The sequence below is a fragment of the Syngnathoides biaculeatus genome, chromosome 9 (genome assembly GCF_019802595.1).
Source record: "Syngnathoides biaculeatus isolate LvHL_M chromosome 9, ASM1980259v1, whole genome shotgun sequence".
Classification (NCBI taxonomy): Eukaryota; Metazoa; Chordata; class Actinopteri; order Syngnathiformes; family Syngnathidae; genus Syngnathoides; species Syngnathoides biaculeatus.
This window is the reverse complement of record NC_084648.1, coordinates 15,535,770-15,556,149: the sequence shown is the minus strand read 5'-3', so window position 1 is coordinate 15,556,149 and position 20,380 is coordinate 15,535,770. Positions and strand designations below refer to the sequence as shown.

At 40.5% G+C, this 20,380-nt stretch overlaps 2 protein-coding genes across 2 annotated transcripts in view; both read right to left on the bottom strand.

The window, feature by feature from the left end:
* Positions 1-16,565, bottom strand: part of LOC133505883 (dynein heavy chain domain-containing protein 1) — a 30,736-nt gene extending 14,171 nt beyond the window's left edge. Inside the window, exons 1-28 of the mRNA XM_061829405.1 lie at positions 16,246-16,565; positions 14,841-15,254; positions 14,574-14,777; positions 13,996-14,205; positions 12,993-13,160; positions 12,709-12,912; positions 12,224-12,334; positions 11,634-11,790; positions 10,643-10,897; positions 10,340-10,480; positions 10,160-10,262; positions 9,086-9,303; positions 8,744-8,987; positions 7,867-8,024; positions 7,560-7,685; positions 7,178-7,454; positions 6,948-7,072; positions 6,661-6,859; positions 6,477-6,568; positions 6,137-6,314; positions 5,917-6,042; positions 5,741-5,838; positions 2,618-5,642; positions 2,459-2,534; positions 2,157-2,316; positions 1,804-2,086; positions 294-1,719; positions 93-180 (exon numbers count right to left, since the gene is read on the bottom strand). Of these exons, the coding sequence (XP_061685389.1) occupies positions 93-180; positions 294-1,719; positions 1,804-2,086; positions 2,157-2,316; positions 2,459-2,534; positions 2,618-5,642; positions 5,741-5,838; positions 5,917-6,042; positions 6,137-6,314; positions 6,477-6,568; positions 6,661-6,859; positions 6,948-7,072; positions 7,178-7,454; positions 7,560-7,685; positions 7,867-8,024; positions 8,744-8,987; positions 9,086-9,303; positions 10,160-10,262; positions 10,340-10,480; positions 10,643-10,897; positions 11,634-11,790; positions 12,224-12,334; positions 12,709-12,912; positions 12,993-13,160; positions 13,996-14,205; positions 14,574-14,777; positions 14,841-15,160 (8,772 nt within the window). The 5' untranslated portion in view covers positions 15,161-15,254; positions 16,246-16,565. The remainder of the gene's footprint in view (positions 1-92; positions 181-293; positions 1,720-1,803; positions 2,087-2,156; positions 2,317-2,458; positions 2,535-2,617; positions 5,643-5,740; positions 5,839-5,916; positions 6,043-6,136; positions 6,315-6,476; positions 6,569-6,660; positions 6,860-6,947; positions 7,073-7,177; positions 7,455-7,559; positions 7,686-7,866; positions 8,025-8,743; positions 8,988-9,085; positions 9,304-10,159; positions 10,263-10,339; positions 10,481-10,642; positions 10,898-11,633; positions 11,791-12,223; positions 12,335-12,708; positions 12,913-12,992; positions 13,161-13,995; positions 14,206-14,573; positions 14,778-14,840; positions 15,255-16,245) is intronic.
* Positions 16,566-18,933: 2,368 nt separating this feature from the next.
* Positions 18,934-19,563, bottom strand: LOC133505882 (extracellular serine/threonine protein kinase FAM20C-like). Its single transcript, XM_061829404.1, has 3 exons — positions 19,426-19,563; positions 19,154-19,334; positions 18,934-19,072 (listed from the first exon to the last, which is right to left on the bottom strand). Exons 1-3 carry the CDS (start codon positions 19,523-19,525, stop codon positions 18,934-18,936), a joined length of 420 nt encoding a protein of 139 aa, XP_061685388.1. The 5' UTR covers positions 19,526-19,563.
* Between the last annotated feature and the right edge of the window lie 817 nt (positions 19,564-20,380).

Below are 20,380 nucleotides of genomic sequence, written 5' to 3'. Positions count from 1 at the left end.
TTGTATACATATCTGTGCCTACGATACGTATTTTCATAAAACATGTATGTGACGTGAAATGATACGATGACACGTTGAAGCAATCCAAAAACCTTGTCGTGATAGTTTCCACTGTTGGTTGACACAACTGCAGGCATCAACAAAAATACGTGCACGTCTCTGAGGTTTTGGCACAAGTACCTATGTTAAAAAAAAAAAAGCCTTCATTGTCACAGTGCTGACAATACAACCATTTTTTGGGTAGTGTAGAAGTAAATATAATTTAACAGAGTGATGCAATACTTTTTCCTTACTTGTCAAAAATCCAGCTGTCCAAGAGGAATCTTTTTGTTTTATACACAGCAGTCACCCTAGAAACAAGTTTGGCCAGCTCCTGGTCTGTGTAGAGCCCTGGGTAGGACTTCAGGGCCACCAACAGCTCTTCTCTGACAGAGGAGCTTATATTATCATGAACCAGTATGATGGTATTCGTTTCATAAACCCGAGTGTGATTCCCGGCTTCTTCTAAAATTTTAAGCAACTCACATTCGTTACCAGAGTGTACCTCCATCAGGTGGGAGCCCGAGACATGGGCTGCTAAACGTACGGTGGTTTTACGTCCTGTCCCGCTACCTGAGGCCATTAGCAATGCATGGCCTCCAGGTATTAACAAAGCCCTGAAAATATGCAACATCTGGCACATCCTTTGTCTGTGCAAAATGTATTTGAATGCGAAGTGGCTATCAATGTCTTGTTTCTCATTGTCTTTCATGTCAATGTGTGCATTGAGGTTCTGTATGAGTAAATCGAGATCTTGTGGCTGATAAGAGCTACATTTGATTTTGGGAAAATGATTCCCAAGGAGCTCAGGACCATACGTAAGCTTGGTCACAACTTCTTGCAAGTGGTCAAGAAACTTTTCTTGTACTGGTCGTCTTGGGACATCGAATTGCTCTGTTGATGCAGGTGATTTTGGTTCTTGTTGTTGACTCCTGGGCGTGCAGGTGTCTGTTGGGCCGAACTGTGCAATGAAACTGATGGAGCCGGGAGCAAAAAGGGCATCAAGGTTGGAGTCATCTCGCAATTGCGATCTAAAATGTACTTTTCCTGCCCTGGCAATGAGTAATTGCAGTTCAGTAATTTCATCCTCTGAGGTCATCCGATCACCAAAGGTACGCATGCACTCATGTATCCAGAGATGCACAATGTTGAGCTCCATGGCTAACGGCTCTTGAGAAAGCGGGGAAGATTTGGATTTTAACTTTGGGTCTAGCACCTCTGTTTTTGGAAGGACAGGCTGCCATATGCACATCCCCTGAAACACCTTCCTCATGTCTTGATGGCAGAATAAAAAACGGGGCCTTTGTTTAGTAGGCTGGAAATTATTGCAAACATCTTCATACAAATTCTTTGTCGCGTTGATAATACAATGTACCATGTCCACCGCCTTCGGGATAAATGGCACATCCCTGAGCCAGAGCTTAAGCGGAGGCGAATGAATAGAAAATATTAACTCTGTAGTTAAGCTTGGAAGTGCAAAAATGGAGAACAGACGAGATAGCCTGGAAGATATTATGCTAAAGTGGGGATTGTCAAGTTCAAAGACACAACAGGTAGCAAGGTAGGCGATGATTCCGGGACTGAGCACCTTGAAATGGTCAGAATCCAATGCAAGAACCCCCCCTTTTGAAATACTTTGTCGCAGTGTCTCTAAGATTTTTGAAGTCTTCCCAGTCCCATCTATTAAAATAAAAATTGGAAAAGGAGGATTACAATGAATAATATTGTACCGTTAAAACCATTTTGAACGGAACTGTTTCTTACCACATGGTGTCTCATGCAAGTCATCCACACAAAGCATTAGGCCTGGCTGTTTTGTCAAAACACCCTTGGTTTTTAGACAGCTCTTCTGGTAGCTAATTCCACACAGTAAATGCCGCAGGTCTGCGGGACCCCGTATAGAACTAGCGGGTATTTTAATGTGGGGCTTGTCAAAACACAGCAGGGCGTTACACACGGTAGATTTTCCTGAACCTGGCTCTCCTGTAAGCAACACAGGTTGGATCGCCTCCAACATGACGGAGAGCAGACAGGTGTACTTCCAATACTGTGTAAAAACAATGTTATTTTAGTTCAAAAAAACATTTGTTTTTCCTACAACAAAAATGAGAACGAACCTTGGGTGTGATGGACTTTGTCAACAATGTGTTCTCTGAGTATATCTTGTTGTCAATATCAAAGAAGAACTCAAACACTGTCCCTTCGTGCGGAACCACAATTTTAGAACGACTGTCATACAGTACTTGGCGGGCAACAATGTCAAACTGTGGCCAAAGTCTGTTGAAACAAGACGGACAAAATATGTACTGTAAAATCAAACGAGTTACTTATATTCCTTAGAAAATATTCTGATCTATGTCAAGAGCATTCACATAGTTGAAAAATGTGAGTCAATAAAGAACATAAAATCGTTATCTACCGAGGATGGAGATGTCCGCCAAATCCCCAAACATAAGCCAACAGAAAAACGTCTTCTCTTATATTGGAATCTCTGCCTGGAGGCATATCAGCGTCAATGATGAAAAAAAAAGTGTAAAAAAACAACTGTTCATGATTATAAGCTTGCAAGTAATTATACCTGTGTCATCTCTCTGTCCTGTGGCTTCGTTGCATTTGAGAATCCTGGCAAAATGTTGCAGGAGGGCACGCAGAATTCGAATGAACGACATGATTTCTGTCAGGCCGTACGTTGAGTTTTGACCTCTATTATAAATCTCATTCTTCTTCAGCAAACTGAGAGTGCTGGAGAAAAGGTCTTCTGAGAGCTGAGTCCACATGTCCAGGGTCTCTTTATCCAGAGTGAAACCACGGCGGAGAGAATCGATTTCACTCTTCCACACAAAGTTCCACACATCAGTGCCGTTAAAATAAATATGGCTGCAGCGAGTCACCGCAGAGGGGCTTGCGTCGCTTAAGTCGGTGGTCTCCACAAGTAACTTGAAGTGTGATCGGGGTGACATGAGCGTTTCACCTGATGATACGCTTAAAAATGGATCCTCAAGATGACACAGTGTGCTTAAGTGATCTAGCCACCCAGGTTTCCCCAGTGGCTCTCCATCCATTATCAGCCATTTCACCTCATTGATCCCATGACAAGGCTTCTTTTTCTTGCACTTTTCTAATTTTCCAGTCGTGTGTCTTTTTGAATCTCTTAATGCCTTGGTCACAGCTCCGTCTTGCCACCCAATTTCATCACAGAATCCACCAAATAACTCCTCACGGGACATGGCATTTGGAAATATGACCACAGTGTTGACAGAGCTCCAATTTGAAGGAGAGTTTGGCAGTTTTGCCTGAGGAGTATCCACTTGCAACATTTTTTCATCAGATATAGTTTCACTTGATTTGTTTGCAAGTCGACTGAGGGCCCCTGCCAGAGCATTATAACAAGTTGTTTTTCCACTCCCGGTGGGTCCAAGAAGTATAACTGCATGAGAGAAACTCATGGTCTGGTACAGTGTAAGAGCTTGGCAAACAATTTCGTTGTCAGAGTGCAACAGGAGTTGATCTAATTCTTCTGATACTGCTTCTTGAAGTATGAAGTTTGGTTCATCCTGAGAATATTGTTGAATAAAGGGAAGCTGGCAAGCAATAGGAAACATGTCTTTGAAAATAGAGCTAAACACTGAGACCTTCTGAGGCACATAAATCATTGGTGACAATACTAAATGAATTGCTTTGACAACAGCTATTTCCTCCAATAATCCTGGGAAAATTGCTTGTTCTTGATCCTCATTAATATCTGCCTTTTCATTTTCTGGTGATTTAAGAATAGTTTGAATTACAAAAGATTGTCTTGCCTTACCAATAAATTTCTCATCCTGGACAATTTGTTTGAATATTTTTTTAGATGCAAGTGTAATATTTTGTAAAATGATAAGGTAGCTACTCTGGTTTTGTGCAGTGAAGACTGGCAGACAGAGAGAGTCCTTGGTGAGACTGACGAGGGACACCAGGCGTTGACCTAAACAATTTGCCTCTTTAAAACCAAAAGAAGTCAGCATTATCTCCACGATAATCCTGTAATCCGGTTGAGTTAATGACACAGGTCTGGTTGAAAATCGCAGACTTTGAGAAATGTTGCCGGTGCATCCCTTTGATGATATGAGAACACATCCATAGCTAGGACTAGCAGGAATGGTTAACCCTGAAAATACCATAAAGTATTCTGGATCAAACACGCTTTGGCAACCTGATGCAGGTTTTTCCTGGGCTTCCTTCTTTCTTGACAACCCAGAGAAAGATTGGTAAATGTCCTCAAGATGTTGTGCCAGTGATGTTTGGACACCTCGAGGCAGCGAATCCACAGAGTCTATCACAAACCATGCGCCTGTCAAAAGAGCACCAAGTAGCATCTTTTGAAAAATATCAGAAGACATGTTCGGACAGCAGTGTAGCAGCACAACATGTCTCCCCAATGCTTTTCCCAAACAGACCACAGTATTTGTCTTTCCTGAAGAACAAGGTCCATTTACAAATCCACACCGAAAAGTTGTCACAGCAAGAATAATCCCCATTCTCATTTGATCTGTGCAGGGTGAATGCACCATTCCCCAATCTTCTGGACCAAAATACTCGTAACTGTATGGGAGTCTATGGCCCAATATGTCCACATAACATGTACCACCATCAGCTTCTTTCAGATCCTGACCTTCTGAGGTTATACAATACTTGAAAGAACTCAGCCACTCGAAAGACAACGCTGGCTGACTTTGCACTTGCATAAGTTTAGTTAGTTGCTCTGCATGTTTCATTCTAAGGAGCACCAAAGTACGTAAACATGTCATTGCGTATTTTGAGAGTTGTTCATCTCCTTTAGACCTTACAACGGCATCCCTTAAGTACTGGCAAAGGTTTTCCAGTTGTGCGCTATTTAATCTGTGAATCCTACTCATCCTAACTCTGCTTGAGTCCTCCAAAGCTTGATGAAGATCACTGCACCAGATTGTTTCCTCTGCTACGAGAAGACACTGAAGAGGATACTTAGAAGTCATATCTAGCACATTTAATACATGTGCACGGGTGCGATAATGTGCAGAGCCTTGATTTGATGGTGCCTGTTGTTTTCGTTCATCAGCACATTTCCTCATGATCTGTTTCACGGTTGACTTGAGTTGTTCCTGGAACCTACTCAGCCAAATCAAAGGGTTGTGATGCGGTTCCAATGGAGAAAGAAAGGTAATGTGCTCATGGAGGTTGCCAAAAACCCCAAGTACCCTATTCTGTGTGTCGCATGAATTCTGTAGATCCACTGTTACAGATGTGTCTTCCACTTCCAGTAACTGTACCCCTTTAAAGAATTTTCGTACAAAGGGTAACAGAGAGGTAGGCGTCGGTTGCAAAGAGACCAGTTCTATTATTTCCGTCTCACTTAAGAAGTAGAGTCTTGGAAACGACTTGCAGAGTGAATTTAGACGATTGGACATCTGGTCAGTAATGGTGTTCAACGTTGACAGGTCGTTAAGGAGAGTTTGGCAGAGCTTTGCCCCATGAGAATTTTCGTTCCCTGTTAAGGGATGAACAAGATCCAATACACTGGCATTTGTCAAGTTAGAATGCATCATGGTCTTGAATCTCTCATCAACTGATTGAAATTGTGGCAGCTATGAAAAAAACAGAAATGTTTAAATTGAACTGAAAATATTTGGATTCAGAGAGAAACATGAATAAAAGACCATCTCGTAATCATGTTGCCACATACCAAATCCCATCTAAGAACAACCAAGGTTGTTTCTTGAAACATTTTGTTCAGGAAGATCAATTTTTGTTGATAGATTTCCACGAAATGCAACAATTTATCTATATGGATAGAATGGAAAGCATTTTTAGTTATGATGATGTATTGCTATAGCTAAAGCTACAGAATGGCATGTTTACCAAGCTCCTGTAGGAGGTGCATCCATTCTTCAACTTCCAACCTAAAATCTACGCTGTGCCGTGACCTATGCATGTTTGTCATATTCATCAAATCATTTTCTATTTCAGCGAAAAGGAATTCCAGGCCTCAATGTGGGAAAGAAAAACAATTGAACAACATGAAGACGTAAGCCCGTTTTGTTGATAGTTACACGCTGCATTATTAAATGTATAGTCTTACCAATGATAATTTTGGTATCATTTGAGGCATCGGAAGTGGAATTCTTTGTCACTATGTGTGGTTCAGCAAGATGACAACATGGACGGGTATGCAGCTGAAAAATACGATCCGTCCATCTCTGTTGAATTTTTTTGAATCTCTGTTCCATGGAATTGTCTTTTTGCGCATCACTACATATCTGAAAGACAGAATTGACTGAGTGTAAGTTTGAGATCTGTCGACGAATTAAAGTGAGAACAAATGTCAGATGAATTCATAGCAAGTCTGCTGTTTGATTTTATATGCTTTCACTCGCAATGTATTTATTTATGCACTGTATCTTCAACAGCCGTTCTCCCACCTTGTTGATGAGTTCCTGGTGAAGGTCAAACGGCTGACAAATAAGTTGCGCAAGCGTTGCATTCTTATCAGAGGCCCGCCACAATCCAATACCTATCACATGGAATATATATTATTAGCTTTTAACAGTACAGTATATAGATCATGTGTCACAGTGCAATCAACAACGCAATTCAGATACTGGCCTTTGAAAAAAATTCTTCTGTGCTTCGGTTTGATTGTATGGTTCCGAAACCTGGCCAAGATTTTAAGACGATAGCTTAAATCATTAATGTTTTCTGAAGTCTCGTGTAGCACTGCATCGTCGGCTGGTATGATGCTTGATAGGTTTGCAACTTGTTGTTGCCAGTGGGCGATTTGCTCATGAGCTTGTGAAAATGCTAGCTGGAAGAAGGATAACATTTCAAGTTATCTTTTACCAGTCGGGCTCAATTACAGCTTCTACAAATTGTGATTTGGTTTCAAAATTTACCTCGGTGAATAGGAACTTGTTCCATTTCTGTAAACATTGCCTGTAACGAGCTGTGAGCTCCCAAAGCTCCTTACGGGCAGTGAGCTTAGGAATGTCAGTCAGATCGGTCAAGTCCACTGGATTTTCTAATGGGAAATTACACAATTATTAGCATGCAATTACTTTTATTTGACATATAATTTTAGAATGTTAGGCAATCATACTGAAAATAATGATTCATTTTATCTGACCTCGGAACATTTCACCAGTCCTGAAAAGCTTTTCGAGATTAGATGTGGCGGTCTCCACACGGAGATGCCTATAATTTAATTCGGAGGCCAACTGTTCAGCATTTTGCCTCGGATCAAGGAATGGCCCACAGGTAGCATTAGAGACCATACTTCTTAAGTCAGAAGCCATCATTGGGGACATTGTGTACAGAGCGGTAGCCACTGTGGGAAGACGGTAACGCAGGGTGGAAGCTGCTTGTTTCAAGTGGAAATAATAGCAATCCCACATGTCCAAAATCTAAATGTAAAATAACACATGTCAACAAATCACAGTGTGTAAACAACTCAGATGATAAACATATAAAAAGATTATTATATGTTGTTTTGTTTTTTCCGAGGGGACCTTTTTCTCCAAACTCAACTCCTGGATGGTCATCTCTCTGTAATAAGTACAAATACTGTCCTGGAGAGTGTGAATGTATTCCAAGCGTTTCTGCATATCTGACAACATGTTCACAGACTTCCATACCTGAGGACACATTTGACTATTAATTACCTTTCATTTTTCAACAAAACAAATATAAAACGGAACTACAGTATGTTTCATTTATTTTGGTGAGCCTGACAATGTGAATTATGGAATTGCTATCACCCCAGAAATGAAAGGTAATTTAGGTATAAGAAAAAGGAAGAAAATAATGTGTACGCACCACATCGATGTATTTTGGCAAGTCATGCAAGTCTTTGGGTTGAATCCGGAGATCAGAAAGAGGTTTATCCAAATCAAGCAAAAAGCTTTCAGAAAGCACTGTCATTTGCTTCATCAACTCCTCGAGCACTTCATTTTCAACTGAATTTAACTCTTGCCCTGGAGAACAGACAGTAAAAAAATGGAATAAAAACACAAGTAATCACATTTCCTCAAATTGAGACTTCAGCTTTAATAGCTGCTGTGTCACAACTAATCACCAGATATGCTTGTGGGGATTAGCTGAAGCACGGCATCTGTTAAAGTGTGCCGACTTAAACAAATAAACATCGCCTTTGACGTAGATACCTCGAGTAACAGCTTCAATTACAGTAGGTCGCTGTAACTACCTTTAATTTAACTGGTACAACTATTGAAGAATTAGTGTTGATGTCTTAACCACAGCACACAAACTTCGGATCAAAATGTGGTAACTTTTTCCCCCTTTCCAACGGTAAGGTGTGGTGAATAGAAATGTAAACTTTTTTCATTGGTGTCTCATGCCTCCTTAGTAAAAAAAAGAAAATGTGAGCCAAAACAGAGAATTGGCAGGTGCCAACAGGGTGGCCGACGTTCGGTCTAGTTTGACCCTGTTGGGTCTGTTGAAAAGAATTACATTGTTAGCCTAATAACAGAATTGCCCAAGTCATTATAACTTACTATTACTAAATAAATGATCACATATTTTATTTCTTGTTTTATGAAAACGTTCAAATATGACCTATCATTTGGTTAACGATATGGAAAGCCAAGTGATCATTCTGTTTGGGTACATGTAGTACATTTGGAGCACACGCTTATACCAATGTAACTGAATATATTGAAGTCATTCTGCATACCTACATACTCCTTCATGTGGGTGCAGTGGATAATAAATAGGTGATTGGAGGAGCAGATAAACGACGGGATGGCATGGATTTGTTCAATCCACTGGCGCAGCATCTTAATTAGTTCATGATAAAGTAAAGCAGGTTGACCCTTGAAGCTTTCCAAAGAGGCTGGACCCCACTGGTTGATGAATATACGCACGTCTAGCAACCACGCGTATCTCTCCAACAGCTGATGGATCTCAAACTCTGCTGTCTGTCCAAACAGTATAAAGGAAAATAAATTACTTTAAAATAAAATAAAGTGTTTGATATTGAAATTGAGGCAGTATTTTTTCAGAATAGAATGCTTGCCTGGATCAGCATCGACTGCTCTTTGTTTATCGCGGTTGACACATCATTGATGGTGATATACCACACAAGTTGTTCTTTGGATAGAGGATAGTATGAGCCAGGCATTCTGTGACCCTGAACAGTCATCATCAACTTCCAACCGGGGCGCTGTTCTCTGATCCACTGACAGCAGCTATAATGTGTGAGACTAGGCATTCCATCGTCGTCCTTTAGCTGACCTTAGAGCGTGAGATGCAGTCGGAAACTGAAGAAACTTGGATTCGCCAAGCAGTCAATACTTAAAACAATACCGAGACACAAGATACAGCCTGAGAAATGCAGATAACTTCTTTAGTGTTCCTACAGCAAGGGCTGAAATTAGACAATGAGCTTATAAATATTAAATTTGCCTGACTCCATTATATTTATCATTTCGTTTCAATTATTCAAGTGATCCATTTAAAATGATATTAATCACTGAGTATACCGAATATATATATATATATCAGTTTAACAAACGAGCCATCAACAAATTCAGGTTATGTTGCCGCCTTCTGAATGGAACTCTGTCACAGAGCAGGGCCCCCCATGTATTACAAACTATGAACTATAAATAGAGTACTGTGACTAAGTCCCACCATTAGATATGGAATTTTGGCAATATTTTATAGTATAGTGATTCTGGAAATGGGGTGCAGGTACCACTAGTGATACACAGGCTCTATGAGGTGGTACACAGAAGAATCATTGAATAAAATAAGAAAAAAAAAAATGTAAAACATGACATGGAATCAAGTATACTAGATCTAAGCTTGCAGCAATACATACTCTGTGTTTATTTTTTTTCATCCAATAAAGTAAATTTTTCAATGTAATTTTTCATATACAGTACATTTTTTGCTTTTCAAGTACGGGGCATTTTTTTAGTGAAGTTCAGTTATATTTAATTTTTAAGTCTGATACAATAAGGTAGCCTTTTCACAGGATCTAAATCCACTGGGAAATATAATATTTTTGTTGCATAATGACATTAATTGCCTGAGTGACTCTCAGCACACAAGCAGCATATTATGGAGGACAGAAAAAAAAAAGTACCTTGAGTGTCTGCAGTAACGGGAATACAGCTGACATCAGATATTTCGTCCTGAAGATCAAGGGCGCTGCTGACCTCCAGGAAAAATCCACAAGTGTCACACATCTACCAGAGAGAGGTCACAAAAGATGATTTTGAACTTGAAGTTAGAGTCGTATCACATTTTTGGAAGCAGAGGTCACCTGGCTTATGGAATCACCGACAGTCAGAAGTGCCCGAGTGAGTGTTTCTCGGAAGAGATGCAAAGGCGGTTCGAGAGTCAGCTGACCAGCACCGAGACACAGGTCAGTTTGGAAGAGGCAGCCGCTGTGAGAATTTTCTCTCTGAAAAACGAAGAAAAAAAACTTTAGATTGTGATTCCCATCCAGTCTGAGAAACCAACAGCTGTGCTGCGAGAAATTATACCATTGAACTTGACCGGTTTGAAAATGGTTATCTATCTTGTTTTAGGATGATTTAATTTTGATTTGAAAAATTAACGTCACCTTCACAACATTGTTGAAGAACAAAGTGACATTTCTCTGGACAACGGTCACAAGATTGTGCATGATGATCTGATTGACGAGGGAGGCAAAGTTGCCCAGCTTCTGCAGGACACTCTCGGCGTGCGCAAAGTCCCTCTGCAGATCGCTCAGGTGGCCCTGGTGCAGGTGGATGGGCTTGCAACAATGATTTGGCATGTCGGCATAGTCGAGGTGCTCCTGAAGCTCTTTGAGGACCTTGTAACTCTCTTCTTTGGCCTGGAGGGGAGGATTTACAAAAAGCTAATTTTACATTTCCAATACACTTTATGCATGCTTAAAATTAGCTTTTAAAACAATACATGCATACATACCGTAATTCCCGGCCTATAAACTGCGACTTTTTTCACACGCTTTCAACCCTGTGGCTTATGGGGTGATGCGGCTAATTTGTGCATTTTTTCCTAACATCCGCAAGGGGGCACTGGAGCAGAAAAGGTAAGACCGGTGGAATATATGTGCCAAGGAAGTGACTTTTACCGGTATGTTTGTTTTTACTGGCCTTGTTGCTGCTGTGGTACTGCTGCGTCTCATTGATTTAGGGCTGTGTTTTTTTTTTTTTTTCAATTAGCCTTCTTAGTGCTGGGCTTTTTTTTTTTTTTTTTTTTTAATTGGTAAGTTTTTTTTGTTTGTTTGTTTTACCAACCCTGTTTGTGCTACCATGTTGTTGCTATGTTAAGCTAACCTAAGGTGTTAAAATGTTTAAAACTCTCTGTGTACAGTCTTTCTTTGTAAATATCTCGTGTGTCGATGTGGGCACTTGTGGCTTTTACACAGGTCCGGCTTATGTATTTACCAAACGGTATTTCCTTTAGAAATGTACTTGCTGAGGCTTATAATCAGGTGCGCTTTGTTGGCCAGAAATCATAGTACATAGATACACACACACACACACACACACACACACACACACACACACACACACACACACACACACACCACACACACACACTACCTTACTAAGGATGCAGATGCGAAGTTGTGATAGTTGCCTTAGACTGTTCAGAACATTTTGCCCACAAGTTGCCAGAACTTTCTGAAATTCCAACAATGTGTACGTTTTTGACTCGTCTAATGGCAGCAAGTGTGCCACTTTCAGGTCTTCTATGAGTCTGTAGAAAAGTATATCATTATCATTACTAATATTGGTAGTTCATTTGATTTCAAGAGCATTCATGAAGAACGACACAACCAAAAAAGTGCCACTTTAAACACACAACGCGTGATAGAAAATGGATAGGTGAACAGCTATCAGCACATTTTTCCATCACTTGCACCCTCTGTGGTGACATCACAAACACATATGCACACAAAATGAGAAAAAACACGGAGTAACTCAAGTTCAGATGCACAGCTGAAGTCCCATATGAGATTTCCTGACATCTTGCATGATATCACTTGACAATGATTTCAGCTACATTACATTTAAGACCCCGGAGCATTGTGGTTGATGGTCAAATCGTATGAATTTGAAGTGTTCCATTGTAAATCCAAAGAAGGAATGCTTTAAGACTTAAAGTTACCTGGAAAAAAAGACAGACTGACCTGGATAATAGAAGGAGGCCACTTCTGTACTGCGGGATGTTCGGAAGCAGCAGGGCCTGAACTTCCTCAAACCTTCGCTTGTAAATGGTCGCACGTACATTTTTATACCACCTAGCACAAAAAAGAAAAACAGAAGAGGTGCAGTCAAGAAGTTATGAGTTCAAATGTCAGGCTTTTTTTTCTTTTTGCATGTTGTTGTTGGATGTACTTCTTTTCCCCCAGGTACTCGAGATTCCACCCACTTTTAAACAAATGCATGTCGGTTTCACTGAAAACTGTATTGCTCACCGATGTAAATCTGAGCGTAAATGCTTGTTGTCTGTAAAAGATTGGGAAACAATCGAGGTTGTATACCACATGTCTAAAAAGCTCAACTGGAATAGAGTCCAGCTTGCCCATGATCCAAATCTAAATGGATGGATAGAGAATGCAGGTGTACCTAATAAATAGTAATGTGTTGTTTTAAAGTATATCCGTGCACTTACAGGGCGACAGCGTTTCGCAGAATGAATTCCCTAAAAAAGGGGATCCCCTGCAAAGCCGTCCACAGCACCGACTCCCTGTGCCACTCTTCCAAAGTGACCAACCCTCCATAACCCTTTTGTGTGACGTGCAAAACTGTACTGGGAGTGAAGACATAGTGCTCGGAACCAGCCTCGCTGTCTGGGACCACTCGCAGGTCATAGGGTCTTGAGTGGAAAAGACAACATACACATTGAACGCTGCATGTTTATACACGACTCGTTTGTACAGCGAAACCAATCCGTACCTGTACAAGCCACTCTCCTGTTCCTTTAAGAAAAACACCTTAAGTTCTCCCACGTCTTTGTTCTTGACGAACAACTGAACTATCTCCATGCCAGTGGTGGGAATCTTTTCAACCGGGTTTGGCCTTTTCATCCTGCATGTGGTTATTGATTCATCTATCTGTGTAAAACTGAAGCAATTATTCTTAGATCATCAAGTGTGAATAAGAATTGTGAATTTTACATACAGTACACACGGCGTATATACTTTATTAAAGGCTGCATAAAAGGAGATATTAAAAAATGACTTTTTCCATTACTTTCATACAAATACAATGGCGTCTTAAGATATGAGTTCAAATCTCAAATTATATTTCCCCATTGAAATGAATAGGAATACCAATAATCCGTTCCAGGCTCTGACCAAAATTTTTTTTAAATAAAAGATAAATAGCACTATATTGTACTTTATAAAACATGGGTTCATAACAGTTAAACACAATGTCAAGAATTAAATTGTTTGTGTATCATTGTTTAATGCTGCAAATCAATTAAATCTGATGCTCGTTCTGGTGTGCCCACCTTGGCTGCTGGAGGCGGTAAAATACAGTCATGCAAACAAAGAATAGTACCGCTTCTAATGCTACTGAAAGTGACTCAGTGCGATCATGCAATATTGATCAGTTTTTGTAGAGGATAAAGAATACACGGCTGTGAGTACAGTTATATTATCTGTCAACATCTGTTGCGCTACGCAAACTGTTATTGATTGTTTGAGCGTTTGAGTGAGCCAAAGCAGGACCGTAATGGGGGGGTCTAGACTAATGACTACCTTAAAATGGCAGAAACTGGAACATATAATAAAGCAATCAATGCGGCATCTGTGTACTATTTCTATGCTAGGAACATTTGGGCTCTGCTCCTGGTCAACATGGCAACAGAAATAGGATTTCCCCTTGGCCAAGCTGTATATGGGGAAGGATAAGACATGGCTAATAGTCTAATCAAATCACCTGGGTAAAGTACCTCTGTGCTGCTGCTTCATCAGTCTTGGTGGTCGGGATGTCAGTGGAGGACACCACAGCCTTCTGTCTAGGTTTTTCTGTCCATTTTATCTCTGCGGTAGCTTTCCGTGATCCTGCAAGATGGGGACTTGTGGAGGAAACGCTCGGACCAATAGCGGGGAGATTGAACAAGTCCCTTCTTGTAACCTTTGATGACACTTTCTCTGTCAAACTGAAACAATACTTATTATGACAATGTGAAGCAATATTTCATAACTTTTATCAGGCCTGAGCACACAATTGGCATTACAAAAATCTTAAAGCACAACACCGAACAAAAGCGTCACAAAGTTCACTCGGGATTATTTTTTTGATCTTAAACTATGCAAAAATATAAGCATTTGAGAAGGGGTCCAATACTTTTTCCACAGCAGTCCAGATGAACAAATTACATTTTTTACAAATTATTTTGGGAAACATGTACAAATGTTTGGAACAATTACGTGAAATTAAACAATTTCCTGATGGTATCTCATCAAATAAATCTGGACAATGTTTGGAGATAAAGACCATGAATTCATATAAGTTATTATAACGTACCTCTGTGCTGCTTCATCAGCGGTCTTCACAGGGGTCACAGTAAGGGATGCAGAGGCCTTCAGTGGAGTTTTTTCTGTCCATTTTGACTCTGGTGATGGCAGTCGAAGCGCAGAACAAGGACTTTCTGGGGTGACGCTCGGAACGATGGCAGGAAGACTGAATAAATCCCTTATAGTGACTTTGAACTCATCTTTATCTGTCAAACTGAATGAATGATGAAAATTACTTGGGAATTGATATTATTTCAATTGCCACATGATATAGTACCTCTTTGATGCGTGACCAGAAGTGTCAGTGTGTAACATTGATGATCCCCCTGATAGCAGTCTTTCTGTCCATTTTGACTCTGTAAGGATTTTTACTGACCCGGCTGGTGCCGCAGGACTGGGAGTGACAGAGGAGACTGTAACAGCAACAATGGCGGAGGGATCAAAAAGGTTCTTGCGCAGCGAGGATGCTGACGGAGAATATGGCACGGGCCATAATGAGGGCAAAGTTGCTTGACTGTCGACGACTTCAGAGGGCTCTTTTTTCTTTGGTTTGGAGTTCATCTTTCCGGAGTGTGTTGACCGCCTGAGAGGTTTCATGGTGGGACCCTTCCCTGTGAAGTCGCAGCTAACATGCTGCGCCGATATTGTCAGCAAAGCTCACAAACTGTCTTTGTACATTTTTATTCCACATCTTGTGAAGAAAAAACAGTGATTAATGAGTAGTATGAGTCTCATTTATCATCATTGCAACACAATATACGAAAGATTATTTTGCGAGAATTTAGAAAGCACTAAAAAAGAAATTTTTCGATATCTTGTTTAACCACCTTAGCAGCTACTTACTACTAGCTACTAACAATAAAAACATTAAAAATAGAGATAACATTCAACTATAATATTATTTCTTTAATAATGAACTCCAATATTAAAACAATGGCTCTTTATAACACTTTATAATTCTAAGTAATAAGGGCCCAAATACAACTTCTTCTTTCGGCTTATCCTGTTAGGGGTCGCCACAGCGTGTCATCTTTTTCCAAATACAACATGAATGTCATAAGAGGGTGGCACCTGGTGTGTTGTTACATACTCGGCCATGAACACTGATTCTGATTTCTTGTGGGTGAAATTGTGATGTTACTTTACATGTATAATTGTTTTAATTTAAGTAAGGTATATGCAATATCTGTTTGTTTTTTTAGGGCGGGGTGGGGGGCTTTTTGGCAATCATGGTCATTTAAAAAATAATAAACGAGAGCTTGTTCACCAGTGAAGAGTATTTTTGTATTTTTTGTCTTTTTTTTTTCACAAAATACTTCAAATCATATTCTAAAGTAACGGTGGCATACTCTTACTTGAGTACAATTTTTGGTCGCTGATACCTACCTTTGAGGGAATGTATGACTTAATTCACTTAATTGTAAACTTGTAAAGGTTGCCAACTGTAACATTTTAAACTAATGTATAAGGCAATAGTTCACTTACACCGAGTGATTTATAAGTTGTATAAGTGACAAAGGAAATGGATAGAATGAAATTGTTTATAAATCATTACTTTTAAAGGCTTAAAGTTAAAATAAAACTAGCTGAAATTTGTTCGCTAGCTCGACAAGCTAGCAAAACCTCTGACGTCATTTACCTGATGAAACTAGTTATTGTCGTAAATTAAAAGCAGAACTTACACTTTCGCCACCCTTTAAAAAACAAAAAAATTGCCGTTCTTTTATGCCGGTGACAACCACGTTGGGCGCGTCATGGAACAAATTCGTTTGTTTCTGCGTTTGATAACGTCGCGATTTTGGTCCGCCGCACAGTGCAACGTGAAGCTTCCTTTTCACCTGCTCCGGGGGTTGCCATGGCAACACGCACAAGACTGAATCCCGGAACTTTTTCTCACAACTTTGAACGTCACCGCGCGGTGACGCGTGACGACGTTTAGCTTTGCTAGTCAACTTAATAACTGGAATTTCTTCTTTGTTCCGATGAAAAGACCGTCAGTGAGACAAAAATCAAAGTAAGTCATTATATTAATTCGACATCATTCCCTAAAAACTGATATCTGAGGGTCTTTTCTAGAATCAGTGAGACGCATATGGAGATCAGATATTTTTCATCCCTGAAATTATAAGAAATATGGCACCCCCCCCCCCAAAAAAAAAATAAAATAGAACTACAAACCTAGTGAGGAGAAAACATCAACCATTGTCTCCAGTTATCTCTGAGAGACGAGCAGTTTTCAATATCAGGTCACTAAGTAATAAATTCATGTTCATAAATGACATCATTACAACCTATGATCTGGACTTGTTGGTTAACAGAAAGTTGCTGGAATACTAAATGAGGCAACAGCGGCAAATATTAATTTTATGAACAAGTGTCGAATAGAGGGGGAAATATTGCTGTTATTTTTAAGTCATTATTTCAGTGTAAAGAAATTATACTGTGTGATTTTAGCTCTTTTTGAATAGCTGTGGTTTTTTTTTCATAACCCTATGGTTATTGTTTTGATCATTTATAGACCTCTAAGATACAATAGAAAATTTATGGAGGGTTTTCCAGAAATCCTGTCTGTTATTTGTACCGACTACAACTATTTTGTCATAATGGGAGACTTTAACATTCATATTGATATCATGGACACAAAAAAAAAAAAAAAAAAAAATCTAAGGAACATTTGTCTTCTCTCATATCAAAAATCCAACTCACAGTCAAGGTCACATCTTAGACCTGGTCATCTTTAAGGTTGTTGAAATTCTATAAATTGACGTGAAAGATATGGCTATTTCTGACCATTTTGGTGCATTTTTTTAATTTCAGAGTCATCCAAAAGTTCAGACAACTCTGCCACGAAGTTTATGGAGACGGTAGCTGTGCCACAAACTGTGAATCCTGAGAAAGTTGATAAGCGTTTGGACAATTTCACCTGGAAAATCTCAAATGTCATGAATGCGGTCGCTCCTGTTAAAACTAAGACCATCTTGAGGCGACCTGGGACACTGTGGAAGAGCGCGATGATGGTCAAGCACTCTGAATCAAAGTGTAGGAAATCAGAAAGTAAGTGGAGAAAAACTAAACCCCAAATTTACTCTGACCGCGATTTGTAAAAATGCAATTTGTTCCCATTTTCAGCATGCGTGTTCCCTGCTTTACCTGTCCTTGTTTATTGTATAGAGCTCGTGCACGTGACGTCACCATTTTCACGGCGCCATATTGCCGGTCAAAAAGAGCTGCTCGACGGTGTGGGGGAAATTGAACCGGTGCAGAATATAAACAATGCCGGAGACTTGTTGTGCTGTTGGTTGTCACAACAGACGAGACAGATATTCAAAGAGATCATTCTATGGAATACCATCTGAAAAGACCAGAGAAGATCGATGGATTTCGGCCATTAAATGTGATGGATGGTGCCCGACAAAAATATACATGACTGTGTAGCGATACCTTCACTTCAGGTAGGAATTGTTCATCTCAATCTCAAATTCCCAAGAAGTATTTATAATGCCAAGTTGGCTCACTTGAGAACAATGTGTTTAAGAAAAAGAAAAAAAAAAAAAAAACGTCTCCAACATACACGAAGCGTGTTGCGGCCACACGTTAATCTGCGGTAAACCTCTCCCCGACAGACTTTTTTTTTTTTTCTAATATGCGTTGTTCTCAAATGAGTCCAATGTGTATCTAAAAAAAAATAAAATAAACCGCGGGTCACACAGAGGTTTACGAAGGTTAACATGTGGCCGCAACATGCTTCGTACTATCCCAGCGGTTTATTTTTGTTTCTTTAAATACGCATTGGACTCAAATGAGAACAATGCATATTAAAAAAAAAAAAAAAAACGCGCTTCATGTACAGAGGAGCCAATCATAGTTAATGAATGGGAGTTTGTGTAAAACCAGGGGTCATTTATTTAAATATTGGTATTTGTATTGAAAAGAAATCTGAGTGGCTCCATGGCTACGTGGGATTTATTCCTGATTGAGAACAGATCCAGCAAGGAAGTATTTGTACGCGTCCAGACTTTTCTACGTTTTCGAACTCTTCCGTGTAAATCTCGACGACTTACTCACCAGAGCCATGTGTAGATGCAGTTGCCCAAGACAAGCGGAAGCGGGGTAATAGTCCAGTTTCTTATCGGCGAATACATCGACTTGGGCATTAAATATGGGTTCTCTGTGCCAAGTGTCTCTCATTTTTCCACGTACCTTCGTTTATTATCACCTTCTAAATGTTTAACGGTATCGGACAAAACTCTGGCCGTCGTGCAATAAGATGTATTTTCGCGTCATCTCCGGTCGAGTTAGCATTGAAGAATGCTTTGTCTGACCGACACTTCCGGCCAGTGACGTGATTTGATGACGTAGGTGCACGAGCTCTAGATGTGTATGATGTGCATCAACGTACTCATCAGGAAATCCAGTATGACCATGTCAACGAAGTCCACCAGCCTTGTGCCTTTGTCGTAGGGTGCCGTCTTCTTGATGGTCGCGCAGTAGTCCGACTCCGTCTCCCATCTGAAACACGCTTCCACATTTTGGCCACCTGACACCCCTTTAGTCACAGATCACAACATTGTTTGCCGAATATCTGCTCACCTTGCCAGCTTGCTCCGGCTGTAGGAGCGTCTCCATGGCGATCGCCAGCTCCTCCGGGTGGCCAGGGAAAGGTCGGGGAGCATGAGGGCCAAGGAGGCCTCGAGGTTGGTGGGCCTGCCGCACACTGCGTGCTCTGTGGAGCAGTAGTAGGAGCACCGGCCATAGAAGCACACATTGCCCACTAGGGGGAGCCAGAAGAGCACAGAACATGGAGAAGAATTAGAAGTACAATAATGCTTGTAAAAAAGGTCTAAAACTACCCAATTACATACATGTAGCGTTAAAGTGAAAATTGACGACTACCGGGTGAGTTAAAAAATGTCCGGGCCAGTTTGCGATCTGTCGTGATGTCTTTAATCTCCTTGACCACATCCACTTGCCTCCCAACCACCGGAGGTACCCGCCTGAACCCCAAGATCCTGCCGGGGGAAAGAATACAGAGGATGAGAAGAGACAGAATGAGCACAGCTGAAAAGGGAAGAAAAACAAATTGCAGTGGGTATTGCGTAAAAACGTAAACTCGGTTGCTCAGTCGTACGTCAGTTGTGTTCCTTTTTTTTGTTTTTTCTTTGCAGCGTAGACTGATACTGATAATCTTGCCAAATTTAGGTATTTCCCTCAAGTTCCTATCAAAGTCAGAAATAGCCTGATAGTTTGAAGATTATCCTGACTCATTAACCTGTGGTCTAGGTGTGTTAAGAGTGATTTATTTATTTACTTAGGGTACTTATTTTTGGGGTTCCCTGATATGATCGAAAAACGGACAGGCCAAAAAATGTTAAACCTGTTCACCGTTTACGATCACAAATCCTTATGTGTGTGGTCAACACCGAGTTGAGCGACTCTAACATGAACTGCAACAAGATCCAATTAGGAATGTCCTGTTGCCGGTGCGACGGTCTGAGCGCTCCCCCGTGCTGAAAAGTCTCCTTGTGATTAATGCGCATGGGAACTCTGGGTACGGAGCAGACGCTTACTGGGAAATCCCCCGGTCTCATAGTTCCCCTTCTTCTACATAGAGGGAGCTAACATATGTTATAACCCAACCTTAAAACAAAAGTTGACAAAAAGATAAACACATATATGTACGTTCGCTGTGTTCATCTTTCTGAGATGTCCGTAGCGAACATGAACACATGGCAACAAGTTGCCGAATGGCACGTGTTGACGCATGGATGGGGATGTTTCAGACTGGCCGGAATTTGACAAAATATACGGGCATGCGTA